Raw genomic sequence first — 27,331 nt, 5'->3', positions numbered from 1 at the left:
GCTTTGATAGAAGATCGAAGAAGGCAGATTGATGCTCTAGCCCAACATGTTGTGCAAACCCCAGCCCCTTCTCAAGATTACGTCAAATCTGAAGAGGACAATCTGGAAGAGGATTTTGTTAATCCTTTTCGCAGAAACGCAGCACCCACACCAGCACCAATTCCATTTGAAGAAAGGCGTTGGGATGGTGGTTTTAAGGTGGAAATTCCTGAATTTGCAAGAGATCTTAACGGAGAAGGTTTCATTGATTGGTTTTTAACTGTGGAAAGAGTCTTTGACCTGAATGATGTACCTAAGGATAAAAGGGTGCAATTGGTCGCAATGAAACTAAGGGGAAGAGAATCAGCTTGGTGGGATTAGTTCATTATGACACGACAAAGACAAGGAAAGACCACGATTGTTGATTAGGAAAAGATGTGAAAGAAGCTAAGGGAGACTTTTATTCCTTACAACTATACCTAGTCAATGTTTCAAAAGCTGCCAAAATAGCAGGACAGTTGATGATTACACAGAGGAATACTTTGAACTTGTTCTCACGAGTGAGTTAAATGAAAGTGAGGAACAAAATGTTGCCCGGTATATAGGGGGATTACGAGTTAATCTGCAGCATTTTTTTTTCTTTTTTTTTTTTTTTGATAAGTAAGTTAATCTGCAGCATATACTGAACAGCAAAATATTTGGAATGTTTCTCAAGCATATCAACGTACCAAAGCCGCATAAATGCAGCAAGCGAAAGGGACACAAAGCACCAAATAATCAGGTTAATTCTAATCGAGCTACAACTTCTAAGGGGCAATCTCATGGAACCATTGCTGGCAATGGACCAACAACAACAGTGGCTCAAAGTGGCAGAAATGCAGCCCCTCAATCACGGCCAGGTGGTGGAGCATTTGTTGCTAAACTGCAGTCCAGTGGAGCAGGAGTTGTTGTAAAGCATAATACAGAAGGGAAGAGATAAATAAAACAAGTAGAACACACAAATATTATGTGGTTCAGCCACTAGGGCCTACATCCACGGCACAAAGAGCCCAAAGGGCTACATCACTTTTATAATACGCTCTCAATTCATACACAATACAATGGTGGAGACTTCTTTACATTGGAGAAGAAATTATGAGAATTGAAAGAATTAGAAAATAAGGAGGATTTTTCTCCATTGATTCCTCTAGTAACACCAAATCTTCAATAATAGGACACAACATCAATTACTAAAAGATTTTCCTCCACTGATTCCTCCATTAAATCTTCAATACTCCCCCTCAAGTTGGAGCATGAATGCCCAACTTACCATTAAGATGACGAGTAACACCAACAACAAGTGTTAATGATGAAGAGATAAGAGAGAAGACGAAGAACAATGCTACCGTACACACCGACAGCCCAAACAAGTCAACAAAAAACTCCCGGAGACACGGCAAAGGCGAGGACAATGCTACTGAACACACCGGCAGCCCAAACAAGTCGATAAAAACTACCGAGACACAGCAAAGATGAAGACAATGCTATCGAACACACCGACAGCCCAAACAAGTCAATAAAAACTGTCGGAGACACGTCAAAGGCAAAAAACATTACTGCCAAACAAACCGGCAGCCCAAACAAGTCACAAATAACACCGATAAACCCTTAGCAACATTTCAGATACTAAGGGAATACCCTAAAATAGGGGGTCCAAACCTAAGAAGAGAAATTAGGCTCTGATACCATGTTGTAAAACATAAAACAGAAGCGAAAAGATAAATAAAACAAGTAGAACACATAGATATTACGTGGTTCAGCCACCAGGGCCTACATCCACGGCACAAAGAGCCCAAAGGACTACATCACTTTTATAATACGCTCTCAATTCATACACAATACAATGGTGGAGACTCCTTTATATAGGAGAATAAATTATGAGAATGGAAAGAATTAGAAAATAAGAAATAAGGAGGATTTTTCTCCACTGATTCCTCTAATAACACCAAATCTTCGATAATAGGAAACAACATCAATTACTGATTTTCCTCCACTAATTCCTCCATTAAATCTTCAATAGGAGTTAAATGCTTCAAATGTGGAGCATCAGGACACAAGTCAACTAAATGTCGAAAAGTAAATAGTCGTGAAGGAAAACTACTTCTTATGGAAGAATGTGTAGAAGAAGAAGAACCATAAGAAGAAGAGGACCCTATTTATGATGATGATGACATGGATCTTATTGTTAGAGGAGACACTAGGCTTTCTCTTGTGATGTGAAAAGCCTTTATAACACCATGCCACCATGGCACGAAGATCCTGAGGATTCGCTGCGACATAATATTTTCCAAACCACTTGTACCAATGGTGGTCGTGTTTGAAAGCTGATCATAGATAATGGAAGTTGTGAAAGCATCATTTCTCAAGAAGCGGTGATGAAGTTAGATCTATCCATGGAAGCACATCCTCAACCTTAAAAACTTTCTTGGTTCAAGAAAGGGAATGAAGTACTCATCACTAAATGATGCTTGGTTAATTTATCTATTGGTACTTTGATAAAGTATGGTGTGATGTTGTGGCAATGGATGCGTGTCATTTCTTCTTTGGTCGACCTTGGCAATTTGAAAAAAAAAGTGCAATATGATGGCTGCAAAAATACTTATACCTTATATAAAGATAAGAAAAAGATAATATTGGTTCCATCTAAAGAGGAAATTACACCTAAACCTAAATTAGGGGAGGGTGTTAATTTACGCTCCATGGCCAATGTTGAGGAGCAATTGAAGGAGGCATAGAAATGGTATAATAGGCAAAGAGAATCTTGCTGGATCAAATTGTCCAGCTATTGTTCAGCCACTTTTAGAGGAGCTTGCTGATGTTATGACACATAATTTACCCCATGGATTACCTCCCATGAAGGACATCCAACACCACATTGACCTAATGCCTAGAGCTAGTTTACCTATCAAGCCACATTAACGAATGATTCCTAAAGAGCATGAAGAGCTTAATATGCAGGTCTTAGAGAGATTAGAGATGGATTGTGTGTGTGAAAGTATTGAGTCCATGTGATGAACCAACTTTATTGGTTCCAAAGAAAGATGGGAGTTGGAGAATAAGTATTAACATTAGAGTCATCGACAAAATTACTGTGGAATACAGATTTCCCATCCTCATTTAGAAGACATGCTAGATGATCTTTTGGGAGCCAAATTGTACTCAAAAAATGATCTCAAAAGTGGATACCACCATATTAGAATTAGTTAGCGTGTACAGCTGTTATCATTTAAGAGTTACAGCTGTTATCTATTAAGAGTTACAGCTGAATGTACAGCTGTTATCTATTAGGAGTTACAGCTGAATGTACAGCTGTTATCTATTAGGAGTTAGCGTGTATTAGTTGTCAACTTAATTGTATAGTTGACTTACCTTGAATAGGTCTGTGTATTCTGTATAAATATCCTTGAGATATATGAAAGAAAGACAACTTTTTCTGCCATTTATCAATTTGGTATCAGAGCTGGAAAAAAAAAAAAAAAAAAAAATGAATTTTCGCTGCTTTCTTTTATTTTCTTTTCTTTTCTATTTTAACCTTACTTCTAAAAACCTGCAATAGCCATCAGCAATCTTCTTTGTGCTGCTGCTACTTGTCTTCAATACCTCTTAGCCACGATCCATGACAGCCAAAACAACCACTGACTCTTCCTCTCTAACCGAAAATTCATCTGACAGCAAAAAGTTCTCCACGATGACTATTCACGAAACTTCTTCTCCCATTCCTATTAAATTGGATGGTGCTAATTATCGTGTTTGGTCTCAGATTTTGGAGATGCATATTGCTGGTAGACAGAAAAAGGGGTATATCACAGGGAGAAAGGTTGCACCTGCAGAGGATGATCCAAGCTATGATGAATGGGAGGCTGAAGATGCCCTAGTCAAGTCTTGGCTTATCAATTTCATAACGGTAAATCTGATGTCCCACTTTGTGCAGTGTGGAACAGCCAGGGAGGTTTGGGATGCAGTAAAGAGAAGCTATCTTGATGTCTCTGATTCTTCTCAGGTTTATGAACTGATGAAGAAGTCCTTTCAATTGCGTCAGGATGGTCGGCCTCTTGTAGAGTACTACAATGAGCTGAACTCAATCTTCAAGGAACTTGATTATCGAAGACCAAATGATATGACGTGTGCAACTGATATTGAGAAACAAAGGAAGCGTATTTCTGAGGATTGGGTCTATATGTTTCTTGCAGGTTTGGTCACAGTTTGGATCAAGTTAGTAGTCGTGTTCTAGCCACCTCTCCTTTACCAAGCCTGGAAGAAGCATATTCGCTAGTTCGTCGTGAAGCACAAAGACAAGTCACCATGGCAATAAAGGATCACTCGGAGGCCTCGGCTCTTGCTCTCCAAAGGAGTTCCCGACTAGCTCCTCCTTCTACCGACTCTACTTCTCGTCTCTGCACTCACTGCAATAGTACGAGACATACGATTGATGTTGTTGGAAGAAACATGGTTATCCGGAGTGGTTCAAGCTTAAGCAAGCTAAGAAGAAGAACAAGAAATTTGCTCAGGTTGCTACCACCGACACTTCTCCATCTTCTGCTTCTCATGTATCTCAAGTGTCTTCTCAAGGAGGTAATTCTGGTTCGGCCTTTATTTCTACTACTTCTAACACTTGGGTTATTGATTCAGGGGCCACTGATCATATGACTAGTAACTCTTCCATACTTGACTCTGTAATACCTTCACCTGTTAAGTCTGTTCAGGTTGCTAACGGGACTCCTATGCCAATTACAGGGGCTGGGAATGTCTCACTTTCTCCTACATTCTCCATGTCTTCAGTTTTACTTGCACCTAACCTCTCTAACAGCCTTCTTTCCATTAGCAAAATTACCAAAAAACTTAATTGCTCTGTAACTTTTCATTCTACCCATTGTGTGTTTCAGGACAATCTTACGAAGATGACGATTGGCATTGGTAAGGAGAGAGGAGGCCTTTACTACTTGGAGAAGGGGGTAAGGGAGTTAAAATCTGAACTTAGCCGTGGTTTTCAAGAAAAGAGAGAGTCTGACAGAGAGAAGATATTTTTATGGCATTGTCGTTTGGGACATCCATCTTTCTCTTATTTAGAACGTTTATTTCCTAAGTTATTTTGCAATATTTCTGCTTCTAGTTTAGGGTGTGAACAATGCATTTATGCTAAAAACCATCGTGTTCCTTTTAAAGTGAGTTTCAATAAAAGTCCTATTCCTTTTTCATGTGTTTACACAGATGTGTGGGGTCCTTTTTCTACTCCTTCTGCTTCGGGCCATAAATACTTTGTATCTTTTATTGATGACTGTACTAGAGTGAGTAGGTTTTATTTGCTAAAATCTAAGAGTGATGTTATACATGTTATTCCTCAGTTTTACAAAATGATTGTCACCCAATTTCATACTCAGGTTTAGGTTTTCCATTCTGACAACGGTGGTGAGTATGTGAATCAGTCTCTTACTGATTTCTTCAAACAACATGGCATCCTCCCCCAGACAACATGGGCCTACACACCACAACAAAACGGCATAGCAGAGCGTAAGAATCGTCATCTCTTAGAGGTGGCTCGTAACTTATGCTTTACTATGAATGGTCCTAAGCGTTTCTGGGCTGAGGCTGTCATGACTGTTGTTTTTCTTATCAACCGAATGCCTTCTTGTATAATTAAATATCAAACTCCATTGAGAATGCTATCCCGATTTCACTCTATTCCTTCTACACTTAATCTTTGTCCTAAGGTTTTTGGTTGTGTGTGTTATGTTCATAAACATTCTCTTCATAGGGATAAGCTTGACCCTCGTGCTCTTAAGTGTATCTTCCTTGGTTACTCTAGTTCACAAAAGGGCTATAAATGTTTTCATCCTCCTACAAGTAAATACTATGTGTCCATGGATGTTCAGTTTTGTGAAAGCGAGTCTTATTTTTCTGGGGATGTATCTCTGATTCCTCTTCAGGGGGAGATTAGTAGTAAGGAAAATGAACGATTATGGTTGGAAAAAAAGAGGTTGTGGATTTCAGGTAAGGAGGAGGATTCAGCTGTTATAAAAAAAGGAGAACCTTTAGATACTCTTGATCATGTGGAGACTGAGTTCGATGAAAAAATAGGTGAAAGACCAGCCCACTTGTTCAAAGAAGTATATGTGAGAAGGAACAAGGATGCCACTGTCATGCCGCCTCCTTCTAACTCTAGTAACCCTCTTGATGATACTACCATGCCATCGGATGAATCTTCTAGGATTAACTCTGAGGTACATGTTTCTTCTCCTTTAACTTCGACTTCAGATATTATTTCTAACCCTGTAACTTCTGTGGAGACTGCTACCTTGAATCCACAGGTTGGTGATCAGGGAAGGAGGTATCCTTTTCGTGATCGTAAAGAACCTGATAGGTTGGGTTTCTCCAAATTTTCTTCTAATGTTGTCTATCATATCTTTGATTTTGTTTCCTATCACCGTCTGTCTAAGACTCACCTAGCTTTTGCCCTTCAGTTGTCTTCTGTGTCTGTTCCTAGTCATTTTCAAGATGCCCTTGGAGATCCTAAGTGGAAGGCTGCTATGGTAAAGGAAATGAAGGCTCTCCAGAAGAACTCTACTTGGGAGTTAGTCGAGTTACCTCAGGAAAAGAAGACAGTGGGATGTAAGTGGGTGTTTACAGCGAAGTAATAAGTCAGATGGGACAGTTGAGAGGTACAAGGCAAGACTAGTTGCCAAAGGATACACTCAGACTTATGGGATTCATTATCAAGAGACCTTTGCTCCTGTGGCCAAGATGAACACTGTTCGAGTTATACTCTCTCTCACAGTTAATTTGGACTGGTCATTACAACACTTTGATGTGAAGAATGCCTTCCTTCATGGTGATTTGATAGAGAAGGTGTATATGGATCCTCCCCCGGGATTTACACCTGAAGGAGGTAAGGTATGCAAGCTAAAGAAGGCTTTATATGGGTTGAAACAATCACCAAGAGCATGGTTTGGCAGGTTGAGCTACTCAATGAAGAAGTATGGTTTTAAGCAAGCTTTAGCAGATCACACTCTCTTCTATAAGAGGAATGGTGATAATATTACTTTCCTTATCGTTTATGTGGATGACATGATTGTTACAGGTAGCAACACCAATGAGATAGAGAAGCTTCGGAGCTATTTGGCAAGGAATTTGAAATGAAGGACTTGGGGGTTCTGAAATACTTTCTGGGCATTGAAGTGTCTCGGTCCAAGCAGGGACTTTTTCTTTCTCAACGAAAGTATACATTAGATCTCTTGGCTGAAACTGGTAACTCTGCGTGTGTTCTTATAGACACTCCTATTGAAGTAAATCATGGCTTAGCTATCTATCCTGATCAGATTCCAACAAACAAGGAGAGATATCAGAGACTAGAGGGGAAGTTGATCTATCTGACTCACACTAGGCCTGACTTGTCGTATACAGTTAGTGTTGTGAGTCAATTCATGCACAATCCGAGTGACCGACACATGAATGCAGTGAATCGTATTTTGGCTTATCTATAGTCCTCTCCAGGTAAAGGTATTATGTTCTCCAGGCATGGACACCTAGTCATTGTGGGTTATACAGATTATGATTTTGCGGGTGCCAAGTTGGATAGGAAGTCTACCTCAGGGTATGTGTCATTCGTTGGAGGCAATTTGGTGACCCAAAGGAGTAAGAAACAGAATGTGGTATCTTGTCGAGTGCAGAAGCTGAATACGGTGATCTTCATCATGCAATTACGGAGCTTACATGGTTGAAGATTCTCTTAAGTGAGCTTGGGTATGGTCCAAAGAAACCTATATTGATTTTTTGTGATAATACGGCAGCTATTGATATTGCTAATAATCCAGTGCAACATGATCGAACTAAGCATATAGAACTTGACCGAAACTACATCAAGGATAACCTGGATTCTGGTGTGATAGAGGTTCCTTACATTAAGAGTGCAAACCAGCTGGCTGATATGATGACTCATGGTGTTACTAGTGGCTCGTTTCATACATCACTATCCAAGTTAGGCATGTGCGATATCTATGCACCAACTTGAGGGGGAGAGTTAGCGTGTATAGCTGAATGTACAGCGGTTATCTAGTAAGAGTTACAGCTAAATGTACAGCTGTTATCTATTAAGAGTTACAGTTGTTATCTATTAGGAGTTAGCGTGTATTAGTTGTCAAATTAATTATATAGTTGACTTACCTTGAATAGGTCTGTGTATTCTGTATAAATAACCTTGAGATATATGAAAGAAATATAACTTTTTTTGCCATTTATCAATCGAATTCACCCCGGGGACTGGTGGAAGACAGCTTTCAAAACTAGTGGAGGATTCTATGAATGGTTGGTTGTGCCATTCGGTTTGTCAAATGCACCAAACACTTTTATTCATGTGATGAAGTATGTGTTGAAACCTTATATTAGGAAGTTTGTCATTTGATGATATTCTTTAGTATAGCCCTTCTGAAGAGAAACATCTCCAACACTTTATGATAGATCAAGTGTTGTTTTTGGGGTGTGAAGTCTCCTCTGTAGGAATCCAAGTGGATCAATTCAAAGTGCAAGCTATCATTAAGAGGCCAGCAAATGTTCACGAGGTTCGCATTTTTCATGGTTTAGCCTCATTCTATCATCGTTTCATCAGGGATTCTAGCTCACTTGCAGCACCAATTATGAGTCGAATGAAGCTCATATCCTTGTCCTATCAAAGTCTTTAAAGTCCAGTGTGACACTTCTAGGATCGGCATAGGAGCAATGCTTAGCCAAGAAGGGAGACCAATGGCATTCTTTAGCGAGAAGTTAAGTGGTGCAAGATTGAATTATTCTACATATGATGTAAAATTCTATGCTATAGTGCAAACACTCCACCATTGGAAATATTATTTGATTTAAAATAAGTTTGTTTTGTATTCTGACCATGAGATCTTAAAGTACATAAATGGGCAGCATACGTTGAACCATTGGCACAGTAAATGGGCAGCATACATTGAACCATTGGCACGGTAAATGAGCAACATGCTTGCAGCAGATTACTTTTACTTTGAAGTATAAGTCAGGTGTCTAGAATAAGGTGGTTGATGCTTCAAGTCGAAGGTCTCACAAACTATCCACTATGCAAGTTCAGGTTGTGGGTTTTGACACTTTCAAGGATTTGTCCAATCTTTGAGAGGATTCATGAAGAGATAGTGGAAGGTAAGAGGACTGATTACTGCTTGCAATCTGGTTTTTTCTTTAAAGGAGCAAAAAAGTGTATTCCTAGTTGTTCCTTAAGAAAGAAAATTTTACTTCAGTTAAATAATGAGGGACACTTGGTAGAGACTAAACTTATGCCTTGGTTTATGCAAAATACTCGTGGCCAAAGTTAAGAAGGGATGTCAATAGGCTTGTTGATTGTTGTCAAATTTGTAAGGTGTCAAAAGGTGGAGCTACCAATGTTGGTTTATATATGCCTCAGCCTACTCCAACTTCTCTGTGGGTAGATGTTAGCATGGATTTTGTGCTTGGACTTCGTCCAGCACAAAGGGGTACGGATTCTGTCCTAATTGTTGTTGATAGATTATCTAAAATAGCGCATTTCACACCATGCAGGAAAACTATGGACGCCTCTCAAATTGCTAACTTGTACTTTAAAGAAATTGTTTATATTCATGGTGTACCCAAGTCCATCACTTCTGATCGAGATAGGAAGTTTATCAGCCATTTTTTATAAGCCTAATGGGCAAACTGAAGTTGTCAACAAGAGTTTGGGAAATCTAATTCGAAGTCACGTTGAGAATAATATAAAACAGAGGGATCAGGTTCTCGCATGCATATTTTGCTTTTAATAGGTCCACAAATTGAACAACTAAGATAAGTCCTTTTGAGAGTGTATATGGGTGAATCCAATCAGCGTTTCAGCCTTGATTCCACTTCCAATAATGGCCGTCTGAGTTCTAAAGCTGAAGAATTGGTAGACCAAATCAAAGAAATTCACAAAAAAGGTGCGGCAGCAAATCGAGAAAGCAATCAAAAGTACAAAGAACATGTTAACAAGGGCATATCCCATTTGATCTTTGATCTGGAAGATTTTGTATGGTTATTTATTTACTAGAGAGAGATATCCGACTGGCGAGTACAACAAGCTGAGTGCAAGAAAGATTGGAATGTGTGAAGTACTTAGCAGGATTAATGACAATGCATACACAAGCTAAAGCTTCCTAGCCACATCAAGACATCAGACGTTTTCAATGTTCGTCATTTGGTTCCTTATCAAGCTGACTCTTCGAGCAGGGATGATGCTAACTTGAGGTCGAGTTTTCTCTCACCTTGAGGGACTAGTGCAGATCAAGTGGAAGAGGACTTTCTTCAATCAGTTGAACATCCAAAGATGACTAGACCAAGATTGCATTAAAAGGGGCAGCTAATGATTTGATCAGATTGTGTGCCTGTTTACAGGTTTAAGTTGTAAATCTGTCTTTATTTCCAGTTTAATGTTTTTATTAAGCTCTAGTAAGGATATTTTTGTCAGGACAATACTTGCCTCAGGCCATATCAGAAGGAAGTTCGTTCTAACAGGGGATCTGGACCAATAAAAACTTGACACTTTTCTAAAACTTAAATGAAAAAATAAATTAAAATTAAAAATTAAAAGAGGAAATAACCCATTTTTATGGATTACCCAGATTAAGATTGCGTATTTTTCTCTCTCTTAGCTCTCTCCCATAAGAACGTGACTCTCCCTCACCAAATTTCCATACCCAACCTAATCAATCCTTTCATTTCCAACAAATAGCTAAAACGAAATCAACATATAAACAACACAATCGATACCTACAAACTAATAACTTTTACGTGACAATAATCTGATGATGTATGCGCATAGCAGTAAGATGAAGATATCAAGATTTCTGATGAATCCTTTCATTTACAACATATAGCTTCTCAACTAAGCTTACAACTTTGTTCAAATTGTTGCAACACCATGAAATCAGAAATGGCAATGTTAATATGCTTTAGAAGGAAACTAAAATAAGAGAGTTTCACATGTTATGGCTTCGGAAAACCACCCATGGTATCAAAGATATATATATATATACATGAATATTATCAGAATTTTGCTGATGCAAATTGTAATCAACTGGGGATGGAATACTCAGCAGTACTTCCAAGAAGCCTCAACTGTATAGAGTCGTAACAATTAGGGATTCTAACAGCTTGAGATTGGAAATACAATCAAACATTTTCCTTTTGGAGCAACTGAGCCACCGCAGGGAACCCATCCTCTAACGCTGTCCCGACCTGTTGAAGACTAGAAACTCCACAAGCGACCTTGCACTCCATTTGCTTGTAACTTCTGGGAATCAATACATTCGAGTCTATGCTTTGTCCTAGCTTCTGGGAAATAAACTCCACGGGGTTTGGACATGGAGGAGGCGGCAAGCGACAGAGGAGGTGGTGGTTGGGTAGCGGAAGAGAAGGATGAAGTTTAGGGTATGAAGAGAGAGAGAGAGTCACGATCGCACCTCTGAGAGAGAGAGTCACGCTCTCTAGTCCGGGTAACCCATCAAAAATGGGTTTTAAAAATTCTTTATACGTGTGATGAAATTTTATTGAACACGTCACTATCAGAAGGAAGTTCCTCCTGATATGGCCTGAGGCAAGTATTGTGATTTTTGTCATTCTACTTCTAGTTTTTAAGCCGTGTGACTTTTAAGTGGGTCATGTGGCCATTTAAGGGTTGTATCATCATTTTTAGCATCTTTTAGCCTGTTGGACAGAATAGTAGCTCTCAGATTTTATTTATATGAAGGGTTAGGATTGAATCTTTGCTAGGGCATCCCTTGTGGCTTATAAGGGCTGTACCAAGATGTATTCATCAGCTTTTTGGGTATTATCAATATATTTAGCCTGCTACAACAGCTTTCTACCTCTCCCTTTCTTTTGGGATTGAGTTGTGGGTGTTTAAACTTGATGCGGGATATAATTCTGAACAGTTAGAAGAGTTCGTTTTCGACCCAAAAATAGCGTTTTGTTTGGGTGGAAACGGCCCATTGAGAAAGACCCACTAGCTTTAAGTTTGTGGGCCATGTTGGTATTTGGCTGAAAACCCTCGTTTAGGGCTCCGAAATCGCGTTTTATTGTGTTATAGGAGGTCCGCTGATTATTTCAAAAAATTTGTTCGAGGCCTTAACGAAGTCGGAATGCTCTATATTTAATACTTTTATTTGATTAGGTTTCTTTATCTATTTTTCCAGAATTTTTAGAGAAAAAATTATTTTTTAGGCTTATTTCTAGGATTAGTTTCCTTATGTTTTTAGTTTCCTTCTAGCATTAGGTTTTCTTTCATTATAAATATATGTAATGGAGAAAGCAGAATCATTCAACCTTTTTATCAATAATATTTCAAAATTCTTTATGAATTTTTCTTTTAGTTTGTGGATTCAAACTACCTATCTTGTGGAAGATAACCCTCACTCCTTGTGAACATTCTATCGCTTTCCGCTACGTCAGTTGGTATCAGAGCCTTGATTTACCCTGGGCTGATGACGATTGCTCGTTTTGGTAACACCCAGTTTGTCGACGATGATCGCAAAGTGAAGGCCCATTGGCAACCACACATACTCAAGATCGGTTCGTAGCAACTGGTTTTGGAATTTGTGGCAACCAGGTTCGTGGTTCAGTTCGAATTCGCGCTGATGATGTGTCCCGCAGCCAACCAAATATGAATTATGTTCTCGTTTATCTACGTCGGTCTCCAGCCTATGCGGATTATTCAGATGATGAGGAGTTCGGATTCAGTGATCGAGGTGGTCACGATAGAAAGCGTAGATATCTGGACAATCATGAATTTCAGGTAAAAGTTGATTTACTTACTTTCCATGGAAGTATTATTATTGAAGATGTCTTAGACTAGCTTGAAGAAGTTGAAGAATTTTTCGACTGAAGCAAACAAAAAAAAATTCTTGGTCATCTGATTTCCAGTAGAGAGAGAAGGTTTTGCTCAGAGAGGGAGCTTGCCTCATTTTGGGCTTTATCTCATCTTTTAGTTTGTGTGTGTGTGTGTGTCTGTTTATTTATTTATTTTGTTCCTAAACAGCCATTTATTTGGGTGAGAGATATATTTGTCTCAAATCCCTAGAGATGTTTGATCATGTGGCTCAAAAGGGAGACCTCAAGAGTATCCTCGTGAGGGCGACTGAAGCAAACAAAAAAAGAAACAAGTCTTCTTACAACAGTAAGAAAGACTAGGGTTACTCCAATCACTGTCGGAACCTAGATTTCTAAAGGGAAATCTGGGGAAAGCCTTAGAGAAGTGAAAACTCTGATAATATATCAAACTTATATTGATTAGGACTTGAATACAACAGATATAGAGGTCTGTCCTTTTATAATAAGACCATTAATGACACTTACTTTCCCTAGAATGACTTTCTAAATACCCACAAAGCTTTAATGACAACTTCTGTTATTCCCAGGACATTTTCAGATTTCCCATATCATAATTACTACTTTACCACGATCATTGCACCCTTTCTTTCTTCTTTTCCTTACTCGAACAAAACACACTAATCTGCCGTTACAGATAAAGAATCTGATTTTCAGATCTCTCTTTAGAAATTCAGTAGATTTCCAACCCATGCTTGAACACAAATCAGGAGCCAAGTCCTGAATTAATTTGATTTTCACATTGGAACAACACCTGATTAAATGTTGCGCCAAGAATTCATCCCAAATCAGATCACGGTATGAAATTCATGATTTCTCAGCTCCAAGAACAAAGAAGAATCATTTATAACCAAATTATGCCAGTAAACTCCATCTGCCGTAGTGTCTAATGCACCAGTTACCGTTGAAAATCCAATGGTCTTATATTCAAAAGTTCCACCTATTTGTTTGTTGACGAAAATAAACTCTGAAATTTCTACAACTTGGGAATCATCTGGAGACACTTCCTTCAATTTCTTCAATAGTTCCCACTTTCTCACCTCAAATCCACGATATGCAGACTGAATAATGATAGCTGCCTCAAGTTTCTGACAAGTTCTCGGCTGCTTCTTCAGACTTTCCTCTTATGCTTTAACTGTCTCTTCAAATTCCTCTCCATTGTTGTCAAATTTTGGAAGGGAGGAAGTTAAATGTACCACCAAGATCTCATCCATTTCGTCTAAACATTCGAAAGAATTATCAAAGGTTGAGCTGGCATCCAGTTCACAATATCTTCTGGAATCAAGAATTGATTTTATCGATAATGTGACTGTTTAGCAGACTTGAATCTTGAATCCTCATATGTGTAGGACCAAAATTCAGGATCCTTTGTACGTTTAACCATTGATGTCCATGTGTTTTGTGATTTGGCAGCTCTTTGTTTTGGATTTCCAGACTGCTTATGTTGATGATTTCTTTCTTCAGTAGTCTGTTCTGTCCAATATTTGAATTCATATGCATCCATTTGTTGAGCCCTTTGTCTCCCAATGTCCATATTAAGAGGAAAAATGATCCCATATTGTTCTAATATAGTGCTCGAGAAATTTGACCCAAAATTTGATGCTGCAATTTTTTAACGTCTTCTTTTGTGGCTATCTTGCTTCCTTGCCTGGTGTAACAAGGGTAATTTGTCCCACATCGGATCTGGACGGGAAAGTGATTGGGTATAAATGGCTGGATAAATGGGCAAGCGTCCACCCGTTACAGTTAGTATCAGACCTAATCCTTAATCCGGTGTCACGCCAAATGCCCGGCCCGGAGGGCGTCCGGGTTTGCAGCCCGGGTAGGCAAAATGGTCCGAGCCGCAACGAGGACATTGCGAATTTGGGTGGGGAAGAATGTAACAAGGGTTATTTGTCCCACATCGGATCCGGATAGGAAAGTGATTTAAGCATAAATTGGTGGGTATGCAGCACTACCCAACAGCTTGAATTTTTTTGTAAATGGGCAAGCGTCCACCCGTTACACCTAGCCATATATCTGCAATAACCACAGATCTGAAGGAAAGGCTCTGATACCACTTGAAGCAAATAGAAAAAAGAAAGAAGTCTTCCTAGGTTCTAAAAGGAAATCTGGGAAAAGCCTAAAGAGAAGTTTAAAATCTGATGATAACTCAATTTGATATTTACAACTATAAAGAGGTTGTCCCTTTTATAAGCCAACTATTAATGACACTACTTTTTCCTAGACTGGCTTTTAGACTACCAAAAAAGCATTAAAGACAACTCCCACCATTCCCATGACATTTTCAGACTTCCCATACCATAACTACTATTTAATTGTCTTTCACTAAGCACTTTTCAAGACACTATTGACTGCCTCAATTTGACTAGAGATACTATTAATTATTTGCATCAGCGACCCCTTTGTAGCCTTACTCAAAAAAATAATATCACCTTCCGTGTGCATATAAATTATTTACCGAGACATGTAACCCACCAGTTTTTACCAATAAGTTCAATGACTTCATAGATTAGTAATATTATTACCATATTAAGCAGTTAGCAACTTAGCACACAGGAATTAGCATATCTGACTTTTGTCATCCAGAGGCACACTGTCTGATGCCTTCTTAAAGGAACTGATCAAGAGCCAGCACTCAATCAAAGACAGGTGCTCAGGGTTGGCTACAAGAATTTTATTTCATCATTCCAACTCTACCATGGCCATACAGCCATACTTCATATTAATGTGTATGTGAACATATCTCTCAACCAACATTTTTCAGCAGTACCCTCATGCAAGCAACTTTAACACAGACCATATCACCCTTTCTCCCTATTGCATTTACCAACCAAACGATTTGCAAGCAACTTTAAGTTTTTAACATAGACCATATCACCCTTTCTCCCTATTGCAGTTACCAGCCAAACCATCTTTAAAAAATTTCTTCCGTTGTTTTGAGGAAGTTCAAAGCATCGACATCACATGGTTGTTTAACCCAGTTCCTACTCAAACTCCGAATACTTTGGGCTTAAATTTAACAAGTTTAATAAGTCTAGGAAAACAATCAAAATGACAGGACACCACTTTATTGAGTAAGAAATAGACTATCAGACCATATGCAAATCCAAGTAATAATAACATGTATAACCATCTCAACTTAACAAAGTCTTTTCCCAACTCTAACATGTATAACACGGGAAAAAAATTAAACTGAATACCGGTGCAGGTACAAGAGATTCATCTTGAATACTCAACATCTGCCCTAATTTGAGTGCTGCTCCACGCATTCTACATAATGCAAGAGCCAAACGTTCTGCATTTTTTTCAGATAAGTAGGGAGAAAAAGCAGATTGCTTGTCTTGTGAGTTAGGCATACCAAAGACAAGCCTCTTGGCAGACTCCTGAATTGTTCCCCATGCAAGGCCAGCTCCCAGGCCAGCGAACCTTCAAAATAAGTTCAAGGTTAAGCAAAAATTCTGTCATAAGAATGAAAATGCAATTCATAACAAATTTCCCCCAACAACTGTCAGATTCTGAATACCGCATCTAATGCTTTGACTAAATTTTTAAAGCATCTGATAGAAGATGCAATTTACGAAGAGAATACAATGAGAGTCTGAGTGAGACATGTTCTGTTCTGGGAAAGAAAGGATTATCAAAAAAATTATGTTGGCATGAGTGAGACGTGTATGATGCAGCTGTAAGTAGTGTGAGCACAACTACAGACACGAATAAAATTTCCAGCCACCAATAACTTAGATCAAATGTGAGCTCTGCTAGGAGTATTGCAAGATGCTTTGACTTTCTGGAATGTAATAAGTAGAAGCTGGAGAGATGATAAATGGGTAAGAAATTTCCAACAGTGACCATTTATGTAAATTCACTTCTATCATCCATAACGTTGGCTAGAATACTACAGGATTTATAAAATATCACAAATAACTGTGGATATGTTGAGTTTTCCACCATTGAAGTATCTCCTAGTCATCATACATGGGAAGTTGAGATTTCAAGTCCCCGCTTCTAATTTTTTTGGGAAAAAGTCTATTTCAAGAGAGGGAGCAGAGAATTGGATGTGTGCTTTTAATTGAAATTTTTATTTCATATTAGTCTATAGTCTATAGTCTATAATTTTTATTTCATACGAATGTGAATAGAAATAAACAAGTAGAACATGCATGAGATATTAACAACAAATGAAAATAGTAAAAATAAAACTGAAGAGGATGGGGTCACTCACCCAAGGGCTCTAGAAAACGGAGTAGAAGGAACTCTCCTCTCCCTTGGGCGCCTCCTCTGTGTGGGAGGATTGAGAGGAGGAGCAGGTGGATTCTGGGAATCATATTCACTGGACAATAAACCATTGTGTTTCTGTGCTGCACTGTCCAAATCGATTTTGTGTGCGGAGGAGGGTGAAGGTACCTGGCTGAGATTTAAAATTTCAGCACTACCTTCATTCGATCCAGAAGAAGATGATGAAAGTGATAAGGAGGGTTGTTCAGCTGGTTGAAAGGGTGGTGTGGGGGACTCATCGGCAAAGTAGACGACGGTGATGGATTCTTTATCATGATGATGATGATGATGTGGAGGAGGAGGAGGAGTTGAGAACTGTTGAAGCTTGCCTCTGGTGAGTCCGGATACATCTGTGGCGGAGATGAGGGCTTTCTTGAGAGAGGAGGTAATTAGGGATTGTAAGTCTCCATTGTGGGCGCCCTTCAAAATGTTTTCTTGGGAGCGTTTCACCAACTCCTTGGCGATGAGAGAGAGGCCATTGGCGAGCCTTCCTATGTCCCTCGTCCTCAATGAAGAAGAAGAAGCCATCAATTTCACTTAGATTTTAAACAACCACACCACGACCACGATCTATGATATATATACTACGAACAATAACGCCCATCTATCTATTCATTCTATCCGTCTGTTGCACAATACGAGACGTTTCTGAGGAGGATGAGGAGATCTGACGCGAGTTTTTCTCTCTCCAAACCACCGTCGGTCGGTCGGTCGGTCTGTTGTTACGGACATAGGAAAAGGAACGACGGTGCTGCTCGAGTTGAATAATCAACGCATCATCTTCGAGAATTCCGCACATCAACTCGCCCGAACAAATAAAAGCCCAACAGCTCATTCATCACCCAACCGTATGCCCTTCAGCCCATAGCTTTTCTCGTCCTTGTGGATGCGCTCTCTCCCTAGCCCATAGCAACTCGATGTCTCTACGCCTGTTGGCTGACTGTGGCCCATTCAAGATAGAAATATAGAGGATGTTGTACTTGGGCCAAGACCGAAACGCATTAGAAAACAAAGTAGGATTCATATGATGATAGACGGATGTACTTGGGCCACAATTAAACCATATATTGGTATGATGATTCACCATTTCCATATATTGTTAGGGTACATTCCTATAAGATGCAGGGATAAGCACATAAAATAATCTTAAAATATATTTTACGTGTTATTTTTATTTTTATTTTTATTTTAAAAAGTGTGTAAAAAATATCCTTAATCTTTTCACATTGTGCAAAAATACCTCTCAATCAGAAATTTGACATAAATTAGTATTATAATACCCGTTTTACCCTTTTTCTCTTCCGAAAATGTCCAATAGGATATGCATGTTACTAATATCATAGTACAGGGGTGTTATGTGCACATTACCTTATATTTTTAAAAAAAAAAAAAAAAAAAAAAAAAAAAATTTGAAAATTTGTACAATACGGATTTGAATTTTTTGAGATTTCATTTTACTATTTTCTATTTTATATTTTTTTTCCTTTTTTTATTTTTTTCTGTACCAACATTGTTAAACAAAAAAGAAAAGAAAAAAATCCCAATATCAAGCAAATTTCTTTTATTTAGCTTGCACTTTATTTTCGTTTTTTATTTTCTATTTTTATCTTTATTTTTCTTTTATATTTTTATTTTCTATTTTTATCTTTATTTGTCCATTGTCGGCGTCCTTCAATAGTGTCTTTTTCGGTCATTTTATAAAATGATTTATTTTTATATATTTTATAAAATAGTTCAGTAAGGGTAATTTAGTCAATTTAGAGTTTAAATTTGTAAGAGGTTTGCACCAAATTAAAACTTTAGGGATATTTTTTACACGTGAAGGGCGTCCTCCAATTGTGTCATTTTCCGTCATTTTACAAAATTATTTATTTTTATATATTTTATAAAACGGTTCAAGGTAATTTAGTCAACTTAGGGTTTAAATTTGTCAGATAGGCATATTTGCACTAAATTAAAACTTTAGGAGTGTTTTTATTAGCACATGAGCAGTGTGATATGCACTGTAAGTATATTTTATGAATGTTTTCTGCATTGACCCTAACATGTATCACACCCCTTCATGTGCATAATAAGTCATTGTGACACATTTATGTTAAAATTTATCTAAATTATCCTTATATACACATTAATATTATTTAAAAATACATATTTTGTGAAATGGACCTACCTCCATTATGATTATATTCCACACGCATGCAGTAGATACGTGTGTGTAATATTCCTTTATACAAAGAAAATAAAAGGAAAGAATAATCCTCATCATCAAATCCTTGGGTATCAAAAACTGAAAAGCAAATATTCTTCGAAAACGCATTAGTTCTTCACGCAAGTATTCGATCTTCTCCTCCTCAACAATATCGATCCTTGGTTCTCACAATGAACGAATTAAGTATATAACAATCCATATATACACATATCCGGTCAATGTATGAATTAATTGATTAATTTATACAACTTAATTATTTCTTTATACATATTTTCTATTTAATTTACTATGACTATGTTCAACTGGAACTGGAATTAGAATCAGTAAAGAAAAATTAAAAGCACTTGATATCGAAAACGACTAGTAACATAAATTCTCTCAATTAACGTCAGGACAAGTATATCTATGCGCATCCACTTATCACAAGTAGCTAGCCAAGTGTCACTAAAAATATTCCTCTGGAAAATGAAAAAGAAAATCTATATATATATATATGGAGCTGGGGTACTCGTACATCTCCCTCTGAAACAATTCATATAAATAGGTCCTCCGGCCAACTGCTAGCTAGGTCGTGCAGCGAAGTCCTAATAAAATTAGTCCTATCTATATATAATTAGGTAATCTTTCATATTGCATTTGCATGCATGGCCTAATGACGTTGAAGTTTTGCATTTACTATTTCGGGGCCTCTCCCTTCCTTTATTATTATATATATGTATGTATATTTACATTTTTTCCTCTTTAATTATCAATAGTAAGAATCCGATTTTAACATTAATTCTTCCTTTTAGATAGTATGCCAGCTACCCACTGCCTAACAATGACATTTACTTTGTAAGTTCTTAAATTGTTATCAGTACCCCATGCATACACCCCAACCTGTCCTTTACTTTCTTGGTTCTTCTAAACCGGCCCCTTCAATTCCATCCATATATAACAATTTCTTTTCATACGAAAAAAAAAAAAAACGTGTGATCGTAATTGGTCATCAATTCCCAAATAAAAGAAAACTTAATATATGAATTAGTTTATAAATTTAAAATGAGGAGAACATCAAAAAGCAAAAAGTTTCTTTGAACATTAATCCTCTCTCGTTTCTTGGCTTGACATGTTAATTTTTCCTTTCTCGATTTGTAAAACTGATATGATTGGTTCTTGCCGCAGGTATAGTATTGAAGATGGATGCTGGAGGAAGATATGGTGGAACCAAGTATCAGTGCTTGCTCTTTGGTACGGCATAAGTTATAAAAACTTAACTAACAATTGGATTCTATATATATATATAGCCTCTTTTTCAGAGAAAAAACGTCGATGCAATTGTGATATAATATTATTGCATGTCGTCACATGCCATACAAGGGTTTATGTATTAAGTGGACCTTTATATGTTTGTATGATAAGTTTTATTTCGATGATGATACATGTTACAAATCTATGCTAGCAAGTGAAGGTAGAGTACGTACCAAAAGGGGAGCTAGCTAGCATCATTTTCCTTGGCAAAATGATTCCATTACCAAGATAAAATAGCTGCACTTCCATCTATCCACCAATAGAATAGAAAGGTAGTCGCCATATTGGACGGTTTTCCTCTTCTTAATTAGTTGGTAATAGTTATTTAAAATTAATAAAGGAAAAAAAAAAAAAAAAATACACATGACGGATCCAGAAAGTCGTGTGGGGGCAAAAGTGAATTTCTTTTTTGTAATTTCAGGATGCTAGAATGCTAGATAGTTGAAAAAAGGAAAAAGTAGTAGTATATAATAGTTAAAATAAATAAAAAAAATCGATGGGGTTATGAGTTGGATCTGTCCCTGTGCATATCTAATGATTTTGTTCTTAATTACCCTTGTAGTAAATATAAAAATTAATCATATGATAGGTACAAATATTACAATTTTAAATCTATGATTAAAAATGAGCATGAGGATTTAAATATATTATATTTTGACTTAATATTGCATAGTGCTTTACCTTTCAAAAGGAGAAATAAAAATGGTTCTCCTTCAATATATTGCCAAAATATCACTACGTACATTGAAAGAATTGGTTATTCATTTTACGGGTTTTTGACTTGTAATTAATGACTCAGATATGGATGATACTCTGTACCCTATGAGCTCGGGTATCAACTTGGCTTGTCGCAGGAACATAGAAGGTATATATATACATGAATTACTATATATACAATGACGATTACAAGAATTACGGGCCATTTTTTCAATTTTTTCGTTCATGGCTTCAGACTTCATGTTGAGGCACTTGCATATTGATGAAAATGAAGTTCCCCGGATGTGTCTCGAATTGTACAGGGAATACGGGACGACCATGGCCGGTCTAAAGGTGAAACACGTACTTGATTAATTTGTTCCTCACCAGCTATAGATATAGATATAGAGATATATATTATATATATATAAGATATATATATATATATAATATATTTGCATATAATTAAGTACGCTCCATCTCTCCTTTCAGGCTCTTGGTTACCAATTTGACAATGATCAGTTTCACGCTTTTGTTCATGGAAAATTACCATACGAGGCTCTGAAACCGGATCCCGTGCTAAGGAATCTTTTACTTTCTATGCCACAGCGAAAAATAGTACGTATGATCACCAAAATCGGTTTCCTTACAATTAATATTAGGTAACAAATAGTAATACATTCTTATGCTTTCAGGGGAAAAAAAGTAACATTCTTATATTTTGTCAACTGGTCTGATCACCTTTCTTCACTGCAATAAGAAATGACCATTTAATTTAAACTTTTTTTTATAATTTCAAAATAATGCAGGTTAAAATAAAAACAAAAGCTTTTCAAAACAATATATGATCTTTTAATTAATCACCAGTATAGTGCATGGTTGCGTATATTTCTAATTAAAATGTGATCAGATCTTCACTAATGCGGACAAAGAGCATGCAGCACAAGTCCTCAAAAGGTTGGGGTTGGAAGATTGTTTTGAAGGTGTCATATGCTTTGAGACTCTTAACCCCGCCACTACTACTCTTCCTGAACCGGTAGACTACATATCGATGAATGGTACTAGTAGTATTGGCAATGCAGCAGTCATCCCAAAAGGACTTGAAATGAATCAGGCCGACAGTATTACCGATACTGATCAGATCAGTTATATTGATAGATTTAGCTCCAAATCGCCAATTCTCTGTAAACCGTCAGTGCAAGCAATTCAAGCTGCTATTAAAATTGCAAACGTTGACCCAAATAAAACAGTAAGTACGCGCGCAGTATTGAAGCTTGATCGTCTTGAAACTATTATTAGTACTGTTTGCTACCTTTGATTAATTATTCTATTGTATTTATTAAGTACGGAAATGAACATAATATCTGGGGATTCTTTTCTTCCTGTATTAGGTTTTCTTCGATGACAGTGCTCGAAATATTGCCAGTGGGAAAGCAGCGGGACTTCATACAGTCATTGTAATTTACCAATATCCAGCCTTTATCCTAAAAAAATAAAAAATCATATCCATGTCATGATAATTTTTAGTAGGATCATTTATCTATCTCATTTTGCCACAAGAATATCAAATATCTATCTCGATCACTTTGCCACATAATTCTTGTGGTCTTGTCAATTTTCATATTCTTTTAAAGTGTGCTTTAACCGGCCACTTGGTCTATATCCTCAAATGTTAATGGAAAATGTACGCAAAAGAGGACTCAGTCTGACCAGTCTAAAGAAAATTTCAGATGGTTTCTCTGTATTTAATTTAAATTACGGAGCGTTGTAGAGGTCATCCCACAACATTCTACATTTGTGGACTCGATCGGAACTACGTACTCACATTATATTATCATTGCACTAATATATATATATATATATATATATATATATATATATATATATTCTTTACAATAATGCAAATCTAATAGTCCAGTGTCGTTGGCAGGTAGGGAGCACCACACTGGTAGCTGGCGCAGACCATGCTTTGAGTAGCATCCACAATATCAAAGAAGCACTACCTGAAATATGGGAAGGTGAAGAAAAAAGAGGAGAAGAAGAAGAGGAGGAACAGCATAAGCAAGTCATCCGTTCCACCGCAGTTGAAACTATAGTCATTGCATAGGTTCCCCGTCCAATATAAAATTCATAGCATATATAGTGAGTAGTGCATTGTGAGATGGAGTAAACGTGGGGAAGTTGAAAGCATTGTTGTACGTTGTTGCATGTTGTTATTTTTTTCTTTCTTCTTAGAGTTACGAAAGCTTTGTTGAGTTGAGCGGATATCATGTACTGGGGAATCCATGCATGTTTATGATTGCATTCACCCTGAAAATAATACATATATCGAACTCATGGCATATGAGCTAATAAAACGCCACTTTTAATTTATGTCCGTTAATTGACATGAAATCACATAAATGACTAGGTTATAAATTAAATGACGCTAGACTGATACATTCTGTTAAATTATGTTGCCCAACCCTTGCTAATCTCTATGTGAGAAACAAAAGTGTTATGATTTCAGATGAAAAAATTGTCAAAATATAGTTCTCACTATTTGTTAAATGAAAATTTGTACAGCTACTCATTGTAGCATATTAAGTTATTAAATTTCTCTATTCTATTCTTAATAATCATGTTTTATTAAAATGTGCGGGATTTGTTTTAGTTAAAATTAACTTTTCTCAAAGTGGAAATACTCAAAAAAATAATAATAATTCAAAATTAAATTTTTAGAAAATTGAAACAATTGTTGGAGGAAAATGGATTTTTAATAATGGTTTTTCCTTACCACTTCTCTTATTACATGTAAGATGTAACTTCTTATTATTTTCTCTATTCTGTGTTTTCTTTTTCATATCAATTTTCTATCTCTAATTATTTCAATTGTATTTTTCTAATTTCTTTAATTGTATTTTCTTAAATACATATATAAAAAGACTAAGATTGTAAAAAAAATTATATTCAATTGATTTATAATTTTTTAAGATTTCAATTACACAATTCTAGTTCCCGGACAATAATTGTCTAGGTACTCAGTGGTGAATAAGGACAATACTCACCAATGAGTAACAATAATTTTTCCCTATCACTGATGTAGTGCAAAATTAAAGTAACGCGGTGTCCTTACAATATAAATAAATAAATAAACAAAAATAAAAAAAATAAATCATACTGACCTCCCTAAAGTTTATCATAATTATCCAGACCTCCCCTAAAAGTGAACATTGTAACACGAACCTCTCTTGTCAATAATGGACCATCACCGGAGCTAACATTGTGAGTTGCGCTATACGAAATGGATGTGAAAGTTTGTATTAAAATAACCTAGATGGGTGAATAAGTTTTACTTGCTACTTCATTCAATTTTTACTTATTTCAATTTTACCGAAATAAAACTAAAATCAAACTCACAAAGCAAAAATAAAGTAAATAGAATTTGAGAAATGACACTGGGTTTTTGTGCGTAAAAACCCCAATGGGAAGAAATCCAATCAACCGGGATGAAAACCACGGAGACTTTCGATGTCTCTAGCGAAACAATCCACTATGTTTTAAGCAAAGTACGTACAACTCACTTTGACTTAAGCTCACACTCCTTCACTCTAATAAGACTCAACTCGCTGAACAAAACTAGCTTTACGACCTTCCGTCCAACAGCTCACGACTTTAGACTTACTCCTTGAATTTTATAGAATGATTGCTAGTAGATTAACAACACACCACGAATGCCTTGACCCCTTCAAATTGTGATCGAATCACCATTTTTCTTCAACTCTGAATTTGATGAAAAACAATTAAAATTCTATTTCTCGGAATCTCTAAATCTTCAATTATGCTCCAATTCCAATCAGATAAAGAGCACTATTTCTAAATCACTATTGTGTTTATATGTGTGCTCTCAAAAATAAAATCAGAAAAATCAAGTTCGATTTTATGAATAAAAATATCTCTTAAAGTTGGCTCTCAAATAAAGAAATTTATATGTGAAAGTAATCAAACCCTAAGTGAGAAAACATATATTTATAGACTTTTGAAAAACCTAATTGTACTTGGAAAACAAGCCAATTTCGTTGATGATCGTTAATGTAAAAGTCTAGCTAAAAAGAGTAAACCAAAGCAGACTATAATTGAAATTTTCTTTTTGGTCCGTAAAGTTCAACTAGTTCCATGTAGTTAGACTGCAGAGTGCAACTAGTTCCATGGAGTGGAACTGGTCACTTAACCAGTGAGTTTTTGTAGTTTTGGAATACAACGTGTGCAACCACAGTCGCTCTGAGTTTTTTTGCAAACAAAAGTTTATTGAATCTAACAATGCGACCAATTCCATAGGGCGAAACCGGTTCCGTAATGGCAGCACACTAAACAAATGTTTAAATTTTCTAAGTGCCTAAACACAAAACTCACTAATGATAAAAACAACGTGACCTCACCAACATACATTCTCTAACTTGATGTTCTCAACCGAACCAAAATCGAATGCATTTTGATTGCACATGTTGTTCCGCTTCCGTCATCGAGACTCAAAAATAAAATAAAAATTACAGCTCGACCAAGAACGTTTTGACACCAAAATTTGTCAAATACAAAATTAGTATCTCACAATATCCCCCTTTGGCAATTTTGTGACAAAATCCCTAAGACAACGTACATGTAATCTACCCAAGCAGAAAATGCAAATTACATTGATTGTCCAAAAAAAAATGGGTCTTTGATCATAGAACCTTCATCATGGTAGTAGAGCATATCTTCAATAGAAATAACCTGTAAATCTGCACAATGCTCAAACTACCCGTAAAAGCTTAATAAAGAAATATAATTTCTCCCCCCTCAATTTAAGAAACTTTACCTTCAAATATGCATACTTCTCTCCTTTTTGTTATAAATTGACAAATGAAACATAATAAAGAAAGAAAAGAAAGAATAAGGGAGAATTCACCAAAATAGAGACAAAATATCAGTCATGTAAGAAATATAGCAATAAACACAAAAACATGACGATATATGGCATCAATGAAACAAAAGAGAAATATTCAAAATAACACACGTTCCATTCATAAAACAAATAGACCAACATGCTTAAAATCACACATGATATCTCCCCCTTAAACATGAAATACTTCTTCTCCCTTCTTTTTTTTCGGTAATAAATTGGTAATAAAAAATAATAATAAAAAAAAGAACAAATGAAAACAAAATATCAATGTCCAGCCAAAAATTGAGCTAAAAATTCTCACATGATGAACGTATATGAACAATCTAAATGATAAGCATTAATCACCATCATCAAAAGATCTCTCCTCAATTAGGTATCATCATCATAATAGCATCTAAATATAGACAAGATTATCAAAATATATCCAAAAATATATTCAATAATCAATATCATCAATGTCTATAAAATCTAATCAAATATATCTCAACATCTTTAGATCTCGACATGAGTCAAAAACATAACTATCAAGTCATAAGCCTTAAATTTCTAAGTTCAAAATCCTAAAGATGATATAAGAATTAATTCTCATCATCCAAATTGACTTAATGATTTGACCTATCATTTCATTTTTCACCACAAGAATAAGTCAAAGAATAGACTCAAACGATAGTCAAACTTGGTTAAGGCATTATATCAAACACTAAGAAAACATCAATTCTAACCTCAAGTTTAGAAGACTTCTCCAAATGGTTCAAATCACAAATATGAACACAAATCATCAAATATAAATGAAGAAGATCAAATACTTCAAAGATAATGATTATCCAATCATCCAAATGCAATAAATCGCCCAAAATAAACCAAAACCTCAAGAATTTTCCAAACTCCATCTCGGCCCGCTTGGCTAACGCTTTTGCTTCGTGCTTTTTGCTTTTACCAGTGTACTATAGCAAAACAAAAGCACAATCATTTGAATAGTACCGAAGCATTTCCGAAATTGAGGCCAAAATCGAAAGCATAAAAATAATGCTTTTGTTTAC

General features: G+C 36.5%; 2 protein-coding genes across 4 annotated transcripts in view; one reads left to right on the top strand and one right to left on the bottom strand.

Moving 5' to 3' along the window:
- Positions 1-17,977, bottom strand: part of LOC132268727 (protein ABC transporter 1, mitochondrial) — a 56,694-nt gene extending 38,717 nt beyond the window's left edge. The window contains exons 1-2 of one of the 2 annotated variants that reach the window (XM_059769525.1): positions 17,123-17,977; positions 16,101-16,326 (exon numbers count right to left, since the gene is read on the bottom strand). In XM_059769525.1, coding sequence (XP_059625508.1) covers positions 16,101-16,326; positions 17,123-17,703 — 807 coding nt within the window. In that variant the 5' untranslated portion in view covers positions 17,704-17,977. The remainder of the gene's footprint in view (positions 1-16,100; positions 16,327-17,122) is intronic. The other variant, XM_059769524.1, reaches the window with a different exon arrangement.
- A 1,913-nt stretch (positions 17,978-19,890) lies between these two features.
- On the top strand, positions 19,891-23,743 carry LOC132268726 (uncharacterized protein C24B11.05). Of its 2 annotated transcripts, XM_059769522.1 has the most exons (8): positions 19,892-20,001; positions 20,549-20,614; positions 21,474-21,539; positions 21,627-21,724; positions 21,863-21,988; positions 22,281-22,619; positions 22,762-22,827; positions 23,301-23,743. In XM_059769522.1, the coding sequence occupies exons 2-8, from the start codon at positions 20,563-20,565 to the stop codon at positions 23,475-23,477; spliced, it is 924 nt and encodes a 307-aa protein (XP_059625505.1). In that variant the 5' UTR covers positions 19,892-20,001; positions 20,549-20,562; the 3' UTR covers positions 23,478-23,743. The 2 variants fall into 2 exon arrangements, with proteins under 2 accessions (XP_059625506.1, XP_059625505.1); XM_059769523.1 differs by lacking the exon at positions 22,762-22,827 and having other exon boundaries at positions 19,891-20,001.
- The last annotated feature ends 3,588 nt before the right edge of the window (positions 23,744-27,331 follow it).

Source organism: Cornus florida, unplaced genomic scaffold (assembly GCF_030987335.1).
Source record: "Cornus florida cultivar Cherokee Brave unplaced genomic scaffold, ASM3098733v1 CherokeeBrave_3.0.0_Hap2_Chr08, whole genome shotgun sequence".
Classification (NCBI taxonomy): domain Eukaryota; kingdom Viridiplantae; phylum Streptophyta; class Magnoliopsida; order Cornales; family Cornaceae; genus Cornus; species Cornus florida.
The sequence above is the reverse complement of the archived record's forward strand: the minus strand, read 5'-3'. Positions and strand labels throughout refer to the sequence as shown.

What these genes read in the sequence shown, in the direction of transcription:
- LOC132268726 (XM_059769522.1), top strand. Translation starts at nt 20,563, where the DNA reads ATGGATGCTGGAGGAAGATATGGTGGAACCAAGTATCAGTGCTTGCTC. An exon ending in GTATCAGTGCTTGCTCTTTG is followed by an intron (nt 20,615 to 21,473) that starts GTACGGCATAAG and finishes TTAATGACTCAG; the next exon opens with ATATGGATGATACTCTGTAC. An exon ending in CGACCATGGCCGGTCTAAAG is followed by an intron (nt 21,725 to 21,862) that starts GTGAAACACGTA and finishes CTCTCCTTTCAG; the next exon opens with GCTCTTGGTTACCAATTTGA.